The following is an 18,302-nucleotide window of genomic DNA, read 5'->3' on the forward strand; positions in this document are numbered from 1 at the left end:
GCCTTTGACATGCATTTGGGTTTAAATGAGGTCATGAGGGTGGAGATTTCATAAGGATTAATGCTCACATAAGATGAGACACCAGGAAGTTTGCTGTCCTTCTGTCTCCACCATATAAGCACACAGTGAAAAGGCAGTCATCTGAAAGCCAGAAAGAATTCTCACCAGAAACCAGCCATGCTGGCACCCTGATCTTGGACTTCTCAGCCTCCAGAACTGTAAGGAAATAAATTTCTGCTGTTTATACCTCCAAGTCCATGGTATTTTGTTATGACAGCCTGAGCAGACTGACAGCCTCATGATTTTTGGTTCAAAGTAAGATATGTTCTACAAGATAATAGACACTGAGTATACATCTTTCATGCTTAGAGATAAGCATGCTTTTCCTTTTGCTAGGCACTTAGTGACATGAGGACTGGTGTTAAGTTTGTCTGGAGTCGAGTTGGGCTGGAAGTTTGTTGTTACTATGGTTACCTCAGTGTACACAGGCTTCAAATTTCTCTAGCGATACCTTGTGTGAGCTATTTGCCAGAATGTTTTTCTCGGTGTCTTCTCTACTCTTGGTTTCATGCCTTTCTGCTTTCTTTTGAGTCTTCCTTTGAACTGGTTCCCCAAAATAATCTGTCTTTTGCTGTTCTCCTAGCTGTATTCCATTCTTATTTTTACTTAATGTTTATCAGAATGGTTGTGGGGAGGAGGGTAGGCAAGGCCTAGTTCTCTGTTTTAATTGCTTCAGTTTTCGGCAGACATTGTGAACCTTCACTTGTGTTCCTGCCTTCCACCGGACTTAGTGCTGGGCCAGAACCTATTCTTGACTTTCTCCCAGGGGTAAACATTTATTTTCCTGTTTTCCTTCCCCAGTAGCAACGGGCTTCCACCAGTACCTTAAAAATACAGTTTTTGTTTCCATTAACTCTGCAGATTGAGCCTTTTGTTTCACAGAGGAGCTAGAATAGATGGTTAGAGCAGAGTTTTGGCAATGATTTCTAGTCCCCCTCATGCAGCCATTCCTGTAAGGAAAATGTCCTTAGAGTTTTCTCCAATTTTCCTTGTGAGCTCCTGGTGAAGTTCTCACAGAAAAACCCTGAAAGAAGGTACAGACAGACCCACAGGGGCTTCAATGTATAACACTGGTCCACACTCAGCCTTTAACAATTTATTAGTTTTCCAGCTATTCTTGTGACTGGCTTATATGGCATCAGGAAGCATCTCCCCCAGATAAGCAAATGCTCTGATTCTGTTTTTCTATATAGGAGCTTGTCTTCCAAATTTGGGTTACATTTTTGTCCAGTGACAGCAACCTTCTTAAGGGTTAAAGAATCTTTATTAGTTTTGCAGTTCGTCCAGCATTTTCTTAATGTAAGGGTGGGAACAGCTCTTTATAGCTCTCTATACCTCTGAGGTGAAACCAGAAGTAATTTCTATACCTTTTCATGTATTTCATACAATTTATGGGACTCAACCAAAATAACCAGACACACAATTTTGCTGAATACAAGGTCAATATATGAAATCAACTGAAAGTCTATACACTAGCCATAAACAACAGAAAATACAATTTTTAAAAAAATTTTTTTTTTCAACGTTTATTTATTTTTGGGACAGAGAGAGACAGAGCATGAACGGGGGAGGGGCAGAGAGAGAGGGAGACACAGAATCGGAAACAGGCTCCAGGCTCTGAGCCATCAGCCCAGAGCCTGACGCGGGGCTCGAACTCACGCACCGCAAGATCGTGACCTGGCTGAAGTCGGACGCTTAACCGACTGCGCCACCCAGGCGCCCCCAGAAAATACAATTTTTGAAATGATTTTTAAATTGATGTAATTTACCATCAAATTATATAAATACCTACAAATTAGCCTCATGGAGATGTATTTCTACCAAAAAAATGAAAACCTAAAAAAATTTAAGAAAAATGGAAGAATATAAAAACAATTGGAGGTATATACTAAGTTCATAAATTGGAAGGCTCAAAAATATAAAAATGGCAATTCCTCCCAAATTCATCTATCGGGTAGATGGGTAAGGCAATCCCAATTAAGATCCTAGCAGATTTTTGTGTAAATTAGCAAGTTGATTCTAAAATGTGTGTGGAAATGCAACTGGCTGAGAATAGCCAAGTCATTCTTGAAGAAGAAAATGAAATGGAAGGACTTGTTCTAGTAGATATGAAGACCTGTTATAAGGCTATCATAATTTAAAAAATGTGGTATTGGCACAAAGATAGGCAAACAAATAGAAAGACTAAGGAAAGAAAGTAGAGAATCCAGAATCGAATATACACATGTATGGACAGTTCACTTTTGGAAAAGCTGACATTGTTGAGCAGAAGGGAAAGAAATTATTTTTTTCTTTTTCCCCCTTCCTTCCTTCCTTCCTTCCTTCCTTCTTTCTTTTTTTTTTTTGGGGGGGGGTGGCATACGTGCTGCTGAAGCAAGCATAGAAATTAATTTTCAATAATTAGGTTTGGTTAATTGGATATCTGAGGAAAAAAATGGAACTTAACTCCCTACTTCATACATCAGTTCTATGTGGATTGTAGGTCTAAATGTAAAAAGCAAAATATAATGCTACTAGGAGATTACAGACGAGAATATTTTCATGACCTTAGGAAAGGCAAGTATATATTAAATAAGACACTAAAATCTTAAAGACATTAAAATATAATATTGATAAATTAAACTTCTTTAAAATAAGTAATAAATATATTTGTTCAGCAAACAATATCATTAAGAGAGCAAAAAACCAAGTCACAAATTGGGAGGAGGTATTTTTAACCCATGTAAATCACAAAAAGGACCATATCCAGAATACCATAAGAAACTCCTATAAATCAAGAAAAGAATAGAAAATTGAATAGAAAAAAAAAGCAAAAGATTCTACTAAAGCCAAAAAAAAAAAAAAAGAGTATCCAAAAGTCCCAAAAGCCAATAAACATGAAAAAGTGCTCAACTCATTAGTCATCAGGGAAATGCAAATTAAACCACAATGCAATACCATTGCATACCCACAGTAGAGCTATAATTGAAGACTGTCAACCCCAAATATAGCCAAGGATGTGAAACATTAAAACTTTCATACACTAGTGGTATATAGGTAAATTTGGAAAAATCTAAGGTTGAACATATGCTTACTATACTGATAATCTAATGCTGCATAATAGCACTATTGTTTTAAACAATAAACAGTAGTTTGTTGCTTAAAACAACAAACATATTCTCTCTCTTCCTGTGGGTCAGGAATCTGACAGTAGCTTAGCTGTGTGGGTTTTGTCTCAGGGTCTCTCATGAGTTAATAGTCAAATGTCAACTCTTCTGAAGACTTGATTGCAGCTAGAATATTTCCTTCCAAGATGGTTCACTCATATGATCATTGGCAGGAGGCCTTAGTCCCTTGCCATGTGGACCTCTCCATAGGATTGCCTTAGTATCCTCATGATATTGCAGCTGGCCTCCCCATACTGGGCAAGGAAGAAGCTGTAATGCTTTTTATGATCTGGTCTTGGTGGTAACACACTATCACTTTTGCTGTTCTTTTCATTAGAAGTGAGTCACTAAGTTCAGCCTATACTTGAGGGTCTCTTTTGAAGAGAGGACGGTCAGAGAATTTGGGTACATATATTAAAATCACCACACATACCTGATGACCAGATAATTTTACCTTAAGTTATAGAAGCAAAAATGGGTTAGTGTATGGCTCTCCAAACATTTACAACAATGTTTATAGCGTCATTATTCATAATAGCCAAATAGTAGAAACAAAATCCTTATCTAATGTATTAGAAACAAAATCCTTATTTAATGTATTATCAACAATACATTAAATAAATTGTGGTATATTCTATCAATATAATTCTATTCATAAATAAGAGTTAACAAACTTACAGATACATGCAAAACTATAGATGAGGGGCGCCTGGGTGGCGCAGTCGGTTAAGCGTCCGACTTCAGCCAGGTCACGATCTCGCGGTCCGTGAGTTCGAGCCCCGCGTCAGGCTCTGGGCTGATGGCTCAGAGCCTGGAGCCTGTTTCCGATTCTGTGTCTCCCTCTCTCTCTGCCCCTCCCCCGTTCATGCTCTGTCTCTCTCTGTCCCCAAAATAAAATAAACGTTGAAAAAAAAAATTAAAAAAAAAAAAACTATAGATGAATCTTGCTAATATTGAGCAAAAGAGACAAGCTCCAAAAATGTGTACTACATTATTTTCTTTATGTAAATGTTAAAAGAGGCAAGACCAATCTATAATGTAAGAAGTCAAGATGATGGTTACCTTTGGGGAGGAAAAGGGAGGGAATGATTTAGAGGGGTTATGAGGAAATCACCATTTCATTACTAATCTATAACTTGCCCAGAATAATTGTAAAGATATGTTTACATTGTGATAGTTCATTGAACCATACACCTCTGATTTGTACAGGTTTCAGAATTGTCTTATATTTCAAATTTAGAAAAATTTTTTAAAAAGACGCCAAAGAAAGAAAAAATAGTATTCTTCAGGCAAAACCAAAACATGTCTGTGCGCTGAATTTGGTCTGCAAGTAGCCAGTTTGTAATATCTGCTTTAGACCAGGTTGGTAAATATGATCTTCAAAAGGCCTCAAAGCATATGGGTTATGTTAGACTTTGGTGGTAGCATAAATCTATTCCTGTAGAATTTAGAACTGTCAACTGTTGGCTATGGAAAAGCCTTTCTGGATCATTCAATCCAGTGATTTTTCAAACCGACCTTTCTGGCAGAGGCAAATCCTTAGGTACTCCACAGAATGCAAGAGCTTCTCAGAATACAGTGTAAAAACCACTGATCTTGCCTAAGTCCGTTGTGTTAAAACAAAAAACTGAGGCCTAGAGAGACTGTTATTTGTTTAGAGTCAAACAGCTGCTTGGTGACGATGTCCTTAGCCTCACTCCCATGTGAAGGTACCATGAGTATGTTGTGCTGTCCTGGTGAAGAAACCTAACATCGGAAAAGTTACATACCTCAGGACCTTGGTCTTTGGAGTAGAAACTCTGTTATTCTGTCATTCAAGGTGGTGGCAAAGCAGAATTATCAAAGATAAACTGAGACAAGAAATGTGTTGGAAAGTGTTCTGTTTAGGGACTGCCCTGGGGAATGCCCTATTTGCTAACAAAGATGTGGGGCATTCTCTCATCCAGCTCACTCTTCAAGTAGCTTCTCAACTCTGGCTGTACATTAGAACCACCTGGGAACTTTTGAAAAAATACTGCTTCCTGGGTCTCCCCATAGACTAACTGAATCAGATTCTCTGGAGTGGGCTGGAAAGAACTGGATATTCTGACCCCTATTGAGCTTCACTGAGATGTGTATGGACTGAGCTCATCATTTCAGAGAAGCTCTGAGTCTGAATAACAAATTGGGCCTTGACACAAGATGAAAAACACTAGAGAGAGAAAAAAATCCCTCTGTTGGTAGCAAAACTCCAGGCTGCCTACCTTTGCTTTGCTATGAGGACTTGGGCCTCTTCTCCAGCCTCAAGAATTGGACAAGCCCTCCCAATTGTCCTTAGATTTTCTTCTTACAATAAAATAGTCAGAAAACCAGATTCTTAGGCCTTCCATGAAAAGTGCAATTAAAGTACCTTGGTTCCATGCATGGCTTTGGCAGAACATGGAGTCTACATCTCTGCTTAGAATGGGTAGAGCCCATCTTTGAGGAAAGTCACCCTTAGAGATGCATTAGTTCTGTATTCCTCTGTCCAGCTAAAGAACCCTGATATCTTCCTAATCTGGGTCATTCTCACTTTTGTAGAATGCCAGAGGTGGGAAGAACCAAAGAAGTTATCTCATCCAGTTTCCCATTTGATAAAAACATTCTTGGCCAAAGTGACTTACCTAAAGTCACACTGGATGTCAGTGGAAATGTCATAGCCCAAACACACATAGTCTCATTCAGTGCTACTCTTTTTTGTCTTTAAAGCATTTTTAATTACAAAATAAGCCAAAGATACAGAAAAGCATATAAAATAATACAATCAGCACCATTTATACCACCTAAATGTAACTGATTTTACATTTTTAGCGTATTGGTTTCAGATATTAAAAAAAATTTTTAATGTTTATTTTTGTGAGAGAGAGAGATAGAGAGCACGCACGTGAGGGAGAGAATGAACGGGGGGAGGGACAGAGAGAGAGGAGACACAGAATCAAAAGCAGGCTCCAGGCTCTGAGCTGTCAGTGCCAAGCCCCCCCGCCCCCCAAACAGGGCTCGAACTGACAACACAGGGCTCTAACTCACAAGCTGTGAGATCATGACCTGAGCCTTAGTTGGATGCTCAACCAACTGAGCCACCCAGGCAAAAATATATATATTTTTAAATAAAATGTTATAGATTCAGCTGACGTCCCTCCTAACCCATACATCTCCTCCCTCCCTCTCAGGAGTAACAGCCCTCCAAGATTGGTGAATCCTATTCCCTGGAATGTTTTTGTATTTTGTTCTACATATATGTGAATCTTATATGTATTGTTTTTGTCTTAACATTTGACAAAATACTGTAAATAATATCTTGCAACTTCTTTATTCATATAACATTATGTTTTTAATATTCATCCATGGTATAGATTTAGTTAATTCATTTTAACAGTGTCATATTATCTCATTCCATTGATAAGCCCCATTTTATTTATTTACTCCTCTCTGTTGGGAAGTTGTTTCCAGGTTTTGCACAAACTCTTTTGCAGCCAACATCCATGTATCTGTGTGCACAAGAGTGAGAATTTTTATAGATTGGAGACCTAGAAGGGAAATCAAAAGGTGCAGGGATATATGTACCTTCAATTTCATGAGATTTTGTCAAATTGTTCTCCAAAGTAGTTGAACCAATTTAAACTTCTCACATCTTTACCAACACTTAGTTTGCTCAGACTTTTACATTTTAACCAATTTGTAACACATGAAATAGCTTTGCTTTAAATTTACAATTTCTGATTATTAGTCAGGTTGAGCATCTTTCAATATAATTAATAGTGAATCAGATTTCCTCTTACGTGAATTGGCTATTTGTCTCCCTTGCTATTGGGTTGTCCCCTACTTACTATTTAGGAGTTGTTGTTGTTGTTGTTATTTTTTAAATATGCTGGTCATATTTTTTTGCCTTTTAAATGCACAGCAAACATTTTTCTCCAGTTTGTGCTTTGTTTTTTCATTTTGTATACATTGTCTTTGATTATAGAATTTTAAAATTTAACATAGTCTTCTGTATCAGTCTTCCTTAATGAATTATTCTTCTTGTTTTCTGTTTAAGAAATGATTCTTTTCTTCAAGGTCATATAGGCATTCTACCATATTTTCTCCTAAAAGCTTGAAATTTTTGCTTTTAATGTTTAGATTTCAATCAGTTTGGAATTTTGTATGTAGTATGAAGAAACAATATCTTAACTTTTAACATAACAAACACTAATTGTCCTAGCATCACTTATTGAATAGTTTATGGTTATCCCTATCCCCCCATTGAATTATAATGCAATCTCTGTAATATATCAAGTTCCCATCTATATGGGTATGTTTCCAGAATCTCTTTTGTCTTCGTTCCACTTGTCTGTTTGCTTATCTATGCCACTGCCACATGGTTTTAAGTGCTCTAGCTTTTTCATTTAAAGAGGCAAATTCCCCTCTTCCTTCTTATTTTTCTTCAAAATTATCTTAGCTATTTACCACTGTATTCCATTTGATTTTAAGAATATCTTAGGAAGTTCTGGGGAGATTTTTCAGGTTTTTGTTAGAAATATTTAGAATTAACTCAGAAAAAATACTGTCTTTAGTGATATTGTTTTTATCTATGAATATGGTACATCCTTGCATTTATTTACATCTTTGAAAAGTGTTTTTACTAACTTCTTACAATTTTCTCCATCGAGCTATTTCACATATATTGTTAGATTTATTCCTACTTTATAGATTTACTGCTATTACAAATGTATATTTTATTTTTATTTTTTAAAGTTTATGTATTTATTTTGAAGCAGGGGGGCGGGGAGGGACAGAGAGAGAGAGAGAGAGAGAGAGAGAGAGAGAGAGAGAATCCCAAGCAGGCTCCACACTGTTAATGGAGAGCCTTATGACACAGGGTTCAATCCCACAAACTGTGAGATCATGACCTGAGCCGAGATCAAGAGTTGGACACTTAACCAACTAAGCCAACCAAGTTCCCCACAAATGTATATTTTAAAGTTATATCTTCCAAATGGATGTTCCTGGTATATACAGATGCCAGTGACATTAACATATTGACCTTGTTTTCAGCAACTTCTTGTTAGCCCTTATGTATATAGATTCTCTTCAGTAGTCTATGTAATCAAAACACTGTGATAACAATATCTTTATTCATTTTCAGCCTTTTAAATTTTCTTATTATGCTAATTAGAAGAATCAGTATAATGTTGAATAGGAGTGGTAATAATGAATATATTTGTTCTGAAACTCCTTTCCCCAGATTTTTTCACCTCCTGCTTTTAGCCCTACTCCCAGATGAATTGTATCTTGGATTATATTCCACTGACCAAAAAGTAGGTCTCCCAGTCCCATCTGACCCAGACCTCTCTTATTAAGCATGTAGTTCCTACCAACCCCACTCAAACAACTGTACTTAATAAAGGTGTCGAACCATCCATGGGGGTTTCATTTGGATACTCCACTATTCTGTCAGGTGCAAATGTGTCTAAAACGATTCAAATTTTTTTCTGTATATCTGTGTAGAATGGCAACACCATCTACACAGACTTAATAATCAGAAATATATATTCTCTCAATTCCCACATCTAATTTACCATCAGTCTTGTCAATTCTACATTCTAAATGTCTGCCAAAGTATTTTTTCTTCCCCATTCTCAACACCAATGACTGGGTTGAGCCTTCAGTATTTCCATCTTGACCACAGTAACAGTTTCCTAACTGATCTCCCTGCCTTTCATCTCAATCCTTGCTTACCATTCTTCTCATTGCTGACAAATTTATCTTCCTAACACGCAAGTCTGATCATGTCTTGTCCAGCTTAAAACCCTTTGCTGCCTCCCTAATGTCTACTGTATAAAGTCTTAGTTCTCCAGCTGGTCATGCAAGGCCCTTTATTTACCCTGGCTCTCTAACAAATTTTCCTACCACTCCCCACCTTGCCCTGGCAAAACTGAAGTGCTTATAGTTCAACTATGCTGTTTCCTAGTGCTATGATTTTTGCACACAGTCTCTCTGCTTGGATTGCTCTGACAAAGTCTTGTTCATTTTCAAACCCAGCTTACATGTCACTTACTCCAGCAACTATAAAGAACTCAACTATATCTATTGAGTACTAGCAATATGCCAGGTGCTATGCTCTTTGTATGCCAGACATACAAAATGAATGAGATATTTCCAAATGTTGCAGCATCAGTTAGCTACTTTCATTTCTTGCCTCCCTTTAGGTTTAACTGGAGCAGGATTTTTAATTACATATTTCTTTATTTTCTTTCTTCCATTCTTGATAAATACACACATGTACAAATATCAAACTATTCTCAAGCAGAGATGCATATGTATATATAGACACAGTATTCAGAAACATTTATGGACAGTTTTAACTAGAAAGTATGATTATAAATGATGAAATCATAAGCTTGGTACTTTGTGGTTAGACCCTAGACGAGTGAACACAAAGAAACACAATATGGCTAGGGTAATAATTAAGGGTGTGTTCTCCAAAGGCAGATTGCCTGAGTTTACCTCTCAGCTTTTCTGCTTACAAGCTGGGTGACCCCGGGTAAGTAACTGAATCTTTGTGCCTCAAGTTCCTTAGCTGTAAAATGGGGACAATAATAATACCTGCTTCAGAATGTTGTTGAGAGAATTACTGAAGTGCTGAGAATAGTGCACAGCACAATATAAGCATTTAATAAATACTACCTATTGTTACTTTGTATATGAGGACACTTTTGTCTCAGTCACTATCAGCAGGTCAAGTGATTTTTACTTCTATATTTAGCAATGAAAGAACTGTTTGTTGTTCGGAGCCAAATGTATATTCTTATCAAATCTTTATTGAACCAATGGTACATGCTGGCAGAATAACTGGTCCAGGAGAGCTCACGGTAGTGGAATGGAGTTTTACTTTCTGTAGAGCTAAATGATATATGTGGAAACAAACTGCCTTAGCTGATAACTGTAAACACACATTGAGACATAGCTAGGTGAGAGTGTATGGTGTAATAGCTAACAGCAGAAGGTCTGGAATCAGACTGCCTCATTTAGATTCATAACTCCACCACTTACTAGCTTTGTTACCTTGGTCAAGTTACTTCTTTGTACCTCAGCTTCTACATCTGTAAAATGGGATTGATAATAACAGAGTAACAGTCCCTATTTTATATAGTTACTGTAGAAATGTAATGAGATAATGCATAGAAGGCTCTTAGATCATTGCTTCATACACGTGGAATACCACCTTTACAGGTGGTAAAGAAAAAAGATGCATGTAGTATTAAACTGACCTTTATATCAAAACAAGGACTGAAGGGCGTAGGAGGTAGGTTTGGGAAAGTGAGGGCTCATACTTTTTTAGACTGGGATTGAACATTTGCCTAGAGCAATTTACAAATCCAGGAGCCACACAAATCCCTCAGGGTGACAAACACTCAGATACATACAATGTTCCTGACAGCATGTGCACAGTCTCTGGAGGGGGTAGGGGGAGCATCCCTCACATTATATCCTGCTTCTGCTGCTGTGCTCAGATCCCACTGTGGAAGGTCTAAAGGCCCCTGAACATTCTGTACCATCTGCCTTTGGCCATGTACTTACTGCCTGAATTTACTTCCTAGTTTCTTGAAGAGAAGTGGCTACAGGAAAAAACATTTAAAGGGGAGAGGCCAATTGGGGAACTAGAAGGCAGACTAAAGGGGAAGGAGGGGAAATTGGGAGAAGGGACTTGGTTGACCACCAATTAGTCTCAGGACAAGGATGTTCCTCTGGGCGGAAGTGAGATGAGGGACACGAGTAGCTCTAGTGAAGAGAACCCTTCACAGCAGAGGAGGAGATAATCTTAAGAGAAATAATATTGACTTCTAAGGTCACTGATGAGAATGGGAGCTTCCTGAGGGGCAGAAACCATGTTTAATGCACCTTTATAATTCTTTTCTTGAGGAAAAAGATGGTGGCTAGGAGGGAGAGCACAATGAACAATCCCTAATAAGGGAGAGGTGTATAAAATAGCTTGTTGTTTCTATTGACCAGTGTATAGGTGACTTTCCAGGTTAATGTTGTTGGTTGGTTCCCGAAGGCAAGCGTGTCTTCTTCCCGTGTTTTATGGTTCCCTAGTGGGTTCCTGCCAAGGAAGGAAGGACTGGATTATATCTTAGTTGGCCTGGTGCAAAGTGACCTAGAATCTTTGACTTTGGGGGGGCTGAGTCAGTGAGGGGCTGTGGAGCTGCACTTCATGAAGGATGGAAACTAATAAAAAGGAATACACCAACATTAACAATGCCTAACTATGGGTGGTGGGAGCATGATTTTTTTCTTATTACTAATAATTTATATTTTTCTAACTTTTCTGTAATAAGCATCTATGAGTTTTATATTTGTGGAAAATTAGACCTATTTGTCTAGTTTATACCATACACTTTAGTTTCTAGAAAACCTGAGCAAACATTATGTGCAAACGTCATATTAGTGTGTTTTCAGTGGGGAAAAAAAGTTTTCCAAACACGCATGAGGGAATGGAAATAATAACGCAGGAAATGCACCTAGACAGTTATGTCCACATAAATTCTCCAAAGAGGGGTAAGAAAGTTGCTAGGGGTGAGATTTCCCAAGAACTTCTGGGGGGTAAAATGGTAACGTTCTTTATAAGCGGGAAAGGTGTGGCAAGAGATGGGGTTCCAGGGAGGAGAACTACCTGGAGTCTTGCGGTGGAAGAGGCGAGGCGGTGGCAGGTAGGAGAGAGAGGTGGCCGCGGTCCTCCGGGACCGGGGGCGGAGCAGGAAAGGGCGGTGCGCCCGGCGGGAGGCGGGGCTGAGGGGCGCGCCCCAGGTGGGGATGAGCCGGACCTCACCTGCTCGGGGACGCGCCGAGCGAGGGGAAGGCGGAGGGATTCCTTGGAGAAGTGGTGCGTCCTGGGGTGAAAACTGTGGAAGAGAGCTGACGTGCCCTCGGAGCCCCTGAGCAGAGAGCGGCTGGCATGGGCCCCGAGCTGCCTGCACCTTGGCTGCTCCTCTTCACCTGGCTCCCAGCAGGTGAGCCTTGGGAAAGTGGGTCTCACCCTGGGCGCAGAGAGACAGGAAGCCATTGTTGCCTGGCCTTGCAGAACTGGCCTCGGGCAGGACAGGGCAGGGTAGTGGAGGCCTGGGCAGCGCTCTGGTAGCTCTTGGCACAGGCACGAGGCGGTGCGGGGACTAGCTCGAGTTTCTGCCTGTGGGAACCTGTTGTTTTCCTCATTTATTGGCTCTAGGCCCTTCTGAAACAAGTGCAACTAAGAAAGAAACCCAGAGCCCCTGGGCTTCCCTCCAGCAGTCTTTAGGTACTTCTTAGTCTTTAAAACTGAATCGATAAAGGTGGAAGCACCACTCTTTTGATGCCTAATTACTTTGCTTATTTTATAGGACTAAGCCATGTGGCTGTCTGCTAACCATGGTCAGTGTCACTATTCTACTTTCTTTGTATCCGCTCACTTTCCTAACTCTTCCCCCTTGCTCAGTATCTCCCCACCAGGAGCCCAACCACCCACCCTTTCCTCCCTTCTCTTAACTTTCCTACCGTGTCTGCTTTGGAAAGCATGGTTTTTGTGTCTCAGTGTATCTCTTGGAAATATGGCAGGAGTGTCTATCTGCATGAGTAAAATCAGGTGAAAGGATAGCTGAATGACTGTGCAGGACTTTCAACCCTTTTCAAATAGGATGTAGGTGTGACCTTGCAAACAAGAATGTATGAGTGCCCTTGGAAATTCTTCCCTGTTTCATTTCATTTTACCATCCCTTGTCCCCTTTTTAGGAAAAACTGCCCTCTTATCTCAGTGGGAAGTCAGCTCAGTTTGCTCACAGACCAATTTGAGTCTTGTATTTTTCTGAAGGAGATGTAATTTGAAGTTATGGGCAGAGTTTCATTTTTACCAGCTTGATAGGACATGAAAATCACTTGGATGTAACTAAATCTCATTCAGACAAGATTCTACAATAGCTTAAGCTTAATGCTGAGAATAAAAAGGAGGGAGAATTGCAAAAGGGTGAGAAAACTGGAAAATCAGTATCCCTAAGACCCTCTGTCTCACACTGTTTTCTGCAGGATCTATGTTCTATCAGTTGTCTGAAGCTAAGAAGGCTAGGTGTCCGACACATGATACACAAGGAAATGGACTAAACCTCACCTAAATTGAAGTGCCCCAAATTCCACCAGAGTAGTTACCAGCTGGGACTGTGACAGCAAAATCATAAAAATCCCAGCTTCTCACAGTCCTCTATCCTGTGCGTTATGTGTTCAGCTCAAGTTCCATGGCAGCTAGGGATTTCTGAAGCTGCTAGAGCTGCCTTTTCAAGAAAATAGAGGTCTACTCCCATCTCCCCCCTTTAGCACCCTATCCCCAGATTAGGACTTTGTAGCCAGCAGTCATCCAGGTCAATAGAATAAGAAAAGAAGCCTTACAGACAACAATTTTATTAGGGTATAAACCCCAATCCTTAAATCATCAGCATAATGTTCTAAAAGTTCTATTTTTATGAAGAATATTGAACACTGAAAAATTTTCAAATACAGCGATTATAACCAAAGGGTATATTCTTTATAGTAAGCAGATTGCTAAATGGACAGGGGCTTTAGAAAGTGGAGCTCCAAGTGTTCAGGAACCAGCCATGCAGTGTTAGTAGCCAGGATGCCGAGGTGGTAAAATTATACAGACTGCTGTGTTTGCCTGGCATTCTTTATTTTTTTTATTAAAAAAAATTTTTTTTTGTTAACATTTATTTACTTTTGAGACAGAGAGAGACAGAGCATGAATGGGGGAGGATCAGAGGGAGAGACACAGAATCTGAAACAGGCTCCAGGCTCTGAGCTGTCAGCACAGAGCCCGATGCGGGGCTCAAACTCACGAACCATGAGATCATGACCTGAGTCATGACGCTTAACCGACTGAGCCACCCAGGTGCCCCTGCGTGGCATTCTTTAAATGGAAGCCTACCTGCATGACCCATTTTAGAACTAGAGAAAGCTGAATTCACAAAAAGTCCTAAGTAACATCTAATCTCACTTTTCTTTTTTTTTTTCCTTTTTATTTTAGAGAGACAGAGAGAATGCGGGGGGGGGGGTGGGGAGAGGGGCAGGGGGAGAGAGAGAGAGAGTGAGAGACAGAGAGAGAGAGAGAGACAATCTTAACCAGGCTCCATGCTCAGTGCAGAGCCTGATGCAGGGCTTGATCTCATGAACCGTGAGATCATGACCTGAGCCAAGATCAAGTCAGACACTCAACTGACTAAGACACCCAGGTGCCCCAAATCTCAACTTTATTTCATAGGTGAGAAATTGAGATTTCAACTCTTCAGACTCCAACAGTTTGAGGGGAAATAGTATTTTAGCAGATATTTTCCCCGAATATGTGTAGAAGGTATATATAAAAGAAAAAGCTTCATCCAACTATTTAATGTGCATTTGGATTTTGCATCCACAATGTTTGTGTGACTCTGGTCAAGTTACTGAAAGCCTGCAGTAAACAGGGATGATTATAGTACATATCTCATAAGGTTTTTGTGAGGATTAAGTGAAATGAAGATTTTAAGGCACTTAATATAGTGGCTGAAACAAAGTGAGGGTTTAATGAATGTTAGCCATGGTGGTGAGGTGATGATACTCATGATTTAGATCCAAGTAGGATATTTTAGAGCTAACTTGAATGAAGCAATTTAAGTTTCCCCTCCTCCTCCTTCCCCTATAGCTAAGAAACTGCAGTTAATAGTCAGTGGACTATCAGGTTGGAATTCAGAATCTGCCTCTTACTAGCTGTGACTTTGGAGGAATTCAATTCCCTTCATCCAGAAAACAGGTGAAATTCCTGATAAGCCCCTCACAACCCCCACCCTCCAGTCCCCATAAGGCCAGCTCTTGTTGGATGGCTTAACATCAAGCACAGGGTCTACAAAATGGTCATCACTCAGGAAATACTGCCCCCGCCTCTTCATTTTTACACGAAACTTCCTAAAATTCCCTAAGATCAAACAGAAATCAAACTACTTTTCTCAGTTCCGGTATCTACCAAAGAAGTGCTTTTCAAACTTTTTTTACAGCTCTCAGTAAGAAATACAGTTTATGTTGTGACATGGACACATATAGAAGATTTATAAAACAGAAACAAGAGCACACACACACACACACAAACCCATTACTATGTTGGGTAAAAGAATAACAGATTGATATCACATATTATTTTAATAACATTTAAATAAGTAGAAAATAGTCTCCAAATTAACACTAAATAGAAAAATCCAGTAAGTTGATTTTCTCAAGGTCTGCTGCAGATTGCAATATGAGCTTTGGAAAATCTTAGAGTGTGTTCATTTTGATCCAGCACACTGTTCTCTTCTGTTTCTAAAGAAGAGTTAACCCAAGCTTCTAGTTAGCATCCAGGTTTCTGCAGTTGTTAAGTGTGGGCCATTAGTGAAATCATGTCAGATTTGGGTACTGGCAAGTCTAGTCAGTGTGGCCTGGGGCCCTGATGGAGCCTCTCAGGTCCCGGAGTCCTGGGAAGTTAACCCCAGTCCCTGTGCTCTGAGCTGTGGAGAGATCAGTTGTCATTGTTTTTGTTCGTTTTTGTACTTTTTCAAAGTTTTTTTTTCTTTAAAAAGAAATGTTTAGCACACAAGTGATACTTGCCCCTTAAAACAAAACATTAAGATAATCTAAGGTAGGTTCTGCAGCCTTTTGCATTATTGGCTGATAGTTCTGGTTACCTCCATTGAGCCTCAAAGTTTATGCCTGGAATGAAAGTTTAGTTTTCCACCCAAATTCTAAAAGAGTGTGTCTCATTTGGGCTTTTGTGAATTTTTTAAAGATTATAGAGTGGTGTTAACTTACAGATTCACACAACTATCACCTTGTATTATCATTCTTTGGGAAATGAGCCAGCTGATTCTAAGACACAAGATTCTTGGCATATAGACCAGCAATTTTCCCTTGGTGATGGGGGTAAAGTGTGGGATCACACTGAAGACTGAATGACATCTCGATTCACAATGTAGTGGATAGGAAAGCAGAGTTTCTCAGGCTGAGGAGGGTATGGGTGGTGGTTGGGAGCTGTCCACTTGGCTCCTTCCTTACCTCCATGGGATCCCTGACGTACCTCCCCAGAATCCCAGGACTCTGCCAAACTCAAGTAGAACTCACTCCCAGTCTCTGTCTGTCTTCCTCTCTGGACCAGTTTTGCAGGTAAGGAAATCTGTGTTCAGGAAAGTCACAAGTGCCAGGTTGACATAGTAGACTTAGGACCAGAACCCTGGCATCCTCATTTTTAGTACATTGCTCTTTCCCCTGTTTCATACCATGGAGTAAATTCGTTTTGTCTAATTGAATCCTAGTATGCAGAAGTAGAAATAGATTGTCTAACTAAATGCTACTTATTAAACATGTTGCCCCAACAACAATGCAGTGGAATGAGATGCTGATAATTAATGTATCATCTGCCTGGGTTTCTTTCAGCCCAGTAGTGTGTTTCATTTTGTCCTTGGGGGAGAATTAAATTTGTGTTTAAAGAATTGGGAAGATTCAGGTCATGTCTCATATTTCCCTCATCTTTATTTCTGTATCTTTCAATCTATGAATCTTAGGGTAAGGTGGGGTCAGAAGAAAGCAGTTTTGACACTTTCTTCATTTCCCAAACCTTGTTCTATTTCTTAATCCCAGGCTTTGCCCCTTCTTTTCTATTCCAGGTGATAAACCTCACACTAGCCTATTTTTTTTTTTTTTAAATTTTTTTTTTTTCAACGTTTATTTATTTTTGGGACAGAGAGAGACAGAGCATGAACGGGGGAGGGGCAGAGAGAGAGAGAGACACAGAATCGGAAACAGGCTCCAGGCTCCGAGCCATCAGCCCAGAGCCTGACGCGGGGCTCGAACTCACAGACCGCGAGATCGTGACCTGGCTGAAGTCGGACGCTTAACCGACTGCGCCACCCAGGCGCCCCACACTAGCCTATTTTAAGCACCTTAACCATCTTGCCTCTTTTCTGTCTAGTTCCAACCAGGTACTCAGACGATAGGTTAACCTACCTGGGTTCATCTTTTTCACCTTCATTTTATTCCTCCAAGAACCTCTATTAGATCCCCATAGCTTATAGAGTGGGTTAAAGTTCTTTGTTTGGATTTCAGGGCTCACTCATTCTTGGCCTCACTCACTGCTTTGGGCAGCCTTCTCCCGCTGATATGGGGATGCTCTTGTACCCCCTTTCCCAGCAATACACACCCTTCTTTGTTTTTTTTGTCTGCCACCCTACAAATGGTTAACTTTAATTGTTTTCTATACTTTTAGAGCACTTAAAATTTGTTCCAAGCAGTTTAGCCTGTCTTGTATGAATTTGTTTTTAGTCAGCAAATGTTTAATGCATACCATGTATAAGGCACACATTAATGTATAAGGCCAGCCATGTATAAGGCTGGCAAACACTAGCTGTGTGGTCCTGAACCAGTTACTTCATCTCCCTGAGGATTTTTCTCATTTATGAAATTGAGATAAAATAAGGCTTATCTCATGGGTGTTTTTACAAAGGTTAAATGAGATACTATATAATAAAGCACCCAAGACCATGGCTAACAACATAGCAAGTGCTCAGTATATGTTTCCTCCCCAGTGTAGCCACATGCTTAGCACCACCCTAAGCCTCACACTGTTGAGTAGCAGATACCAGACCTTTGTTAAACATGTAATACATAGACCTAATTCCTACCCCCACCCCCACCCCAGCCCCCTTCTCTTTGTCCTCTTTTCTCCTCTCCTAATTCTCTCAACCCCTTTTTGTTCACACTCATGGCCACTCCCTCTTCCCCTTGATTCCTTTTATATTTGCACTGTTATCTAAGGAAATGTAACAAGTACTGACGGCAAATATACTTGGGGAGATAGCTTGCTCAGACATAAACTCTGATAGGATTAAACCTGTGTACTTTTTGTTAACCTGCTTAATGGATCATAGGTGCCTGGGTGCCTAAAAATCACTCAAGAATCAAGACCTTCCATCAAGTGTTGGCACTAGGTCAAGCCCCTTGCCTGGAAAGACCATGCTCTCCTGCTGCCCGCCACACCCCTCCAGGCAGGGCCCTTCATGTGTAAAGGAGAGGAAATGCCATTCA

The 18,302-nt window shown here is 40.0% G+C and overlaps 1 protein-coding gene across 1 annotated transcript in view; it reads left to right on the forward strand.

Annotated features, from left to right (window-relative positions):
• Positions 1-12,033: 12,033 nt before the first annotated feature.
• The window catches only part of ILDR1 (immunoglobulin like domain containing receptor 1), a 29,705-nt gene continuing 23,436 nt past the window's right edge, over positions 12,034-18,302 (forward strand). Inside the window, exon 1 of the mRNA XM_030329326.1 lies at positions 12,034-12,214. Coding sequence (XP_030185186.1) covers positions 12,160-12,214 — 55 coding nt within the window. The 5' untranslated portion in view covers positions 12,034-12,159. The remainder of the gene's footprint in view (positions 12,215-18,302) is intronic.

This window comes from Lynx canadensis, chromosome C2, assembly GCF_007474595.2.
Source record: "Lynx canadensis isolate LIC74 chromosome C2, mLynCan4.pri.v2, whole genome shotgun sequence".
In the NCBI taxonomy this organism is placed as follows: domain Eukaryota; kingdom Metazoa; phylum Chordata; class Mammalia; order Carnivora; family Felidae; genus Lynx; species Lynx canadensis.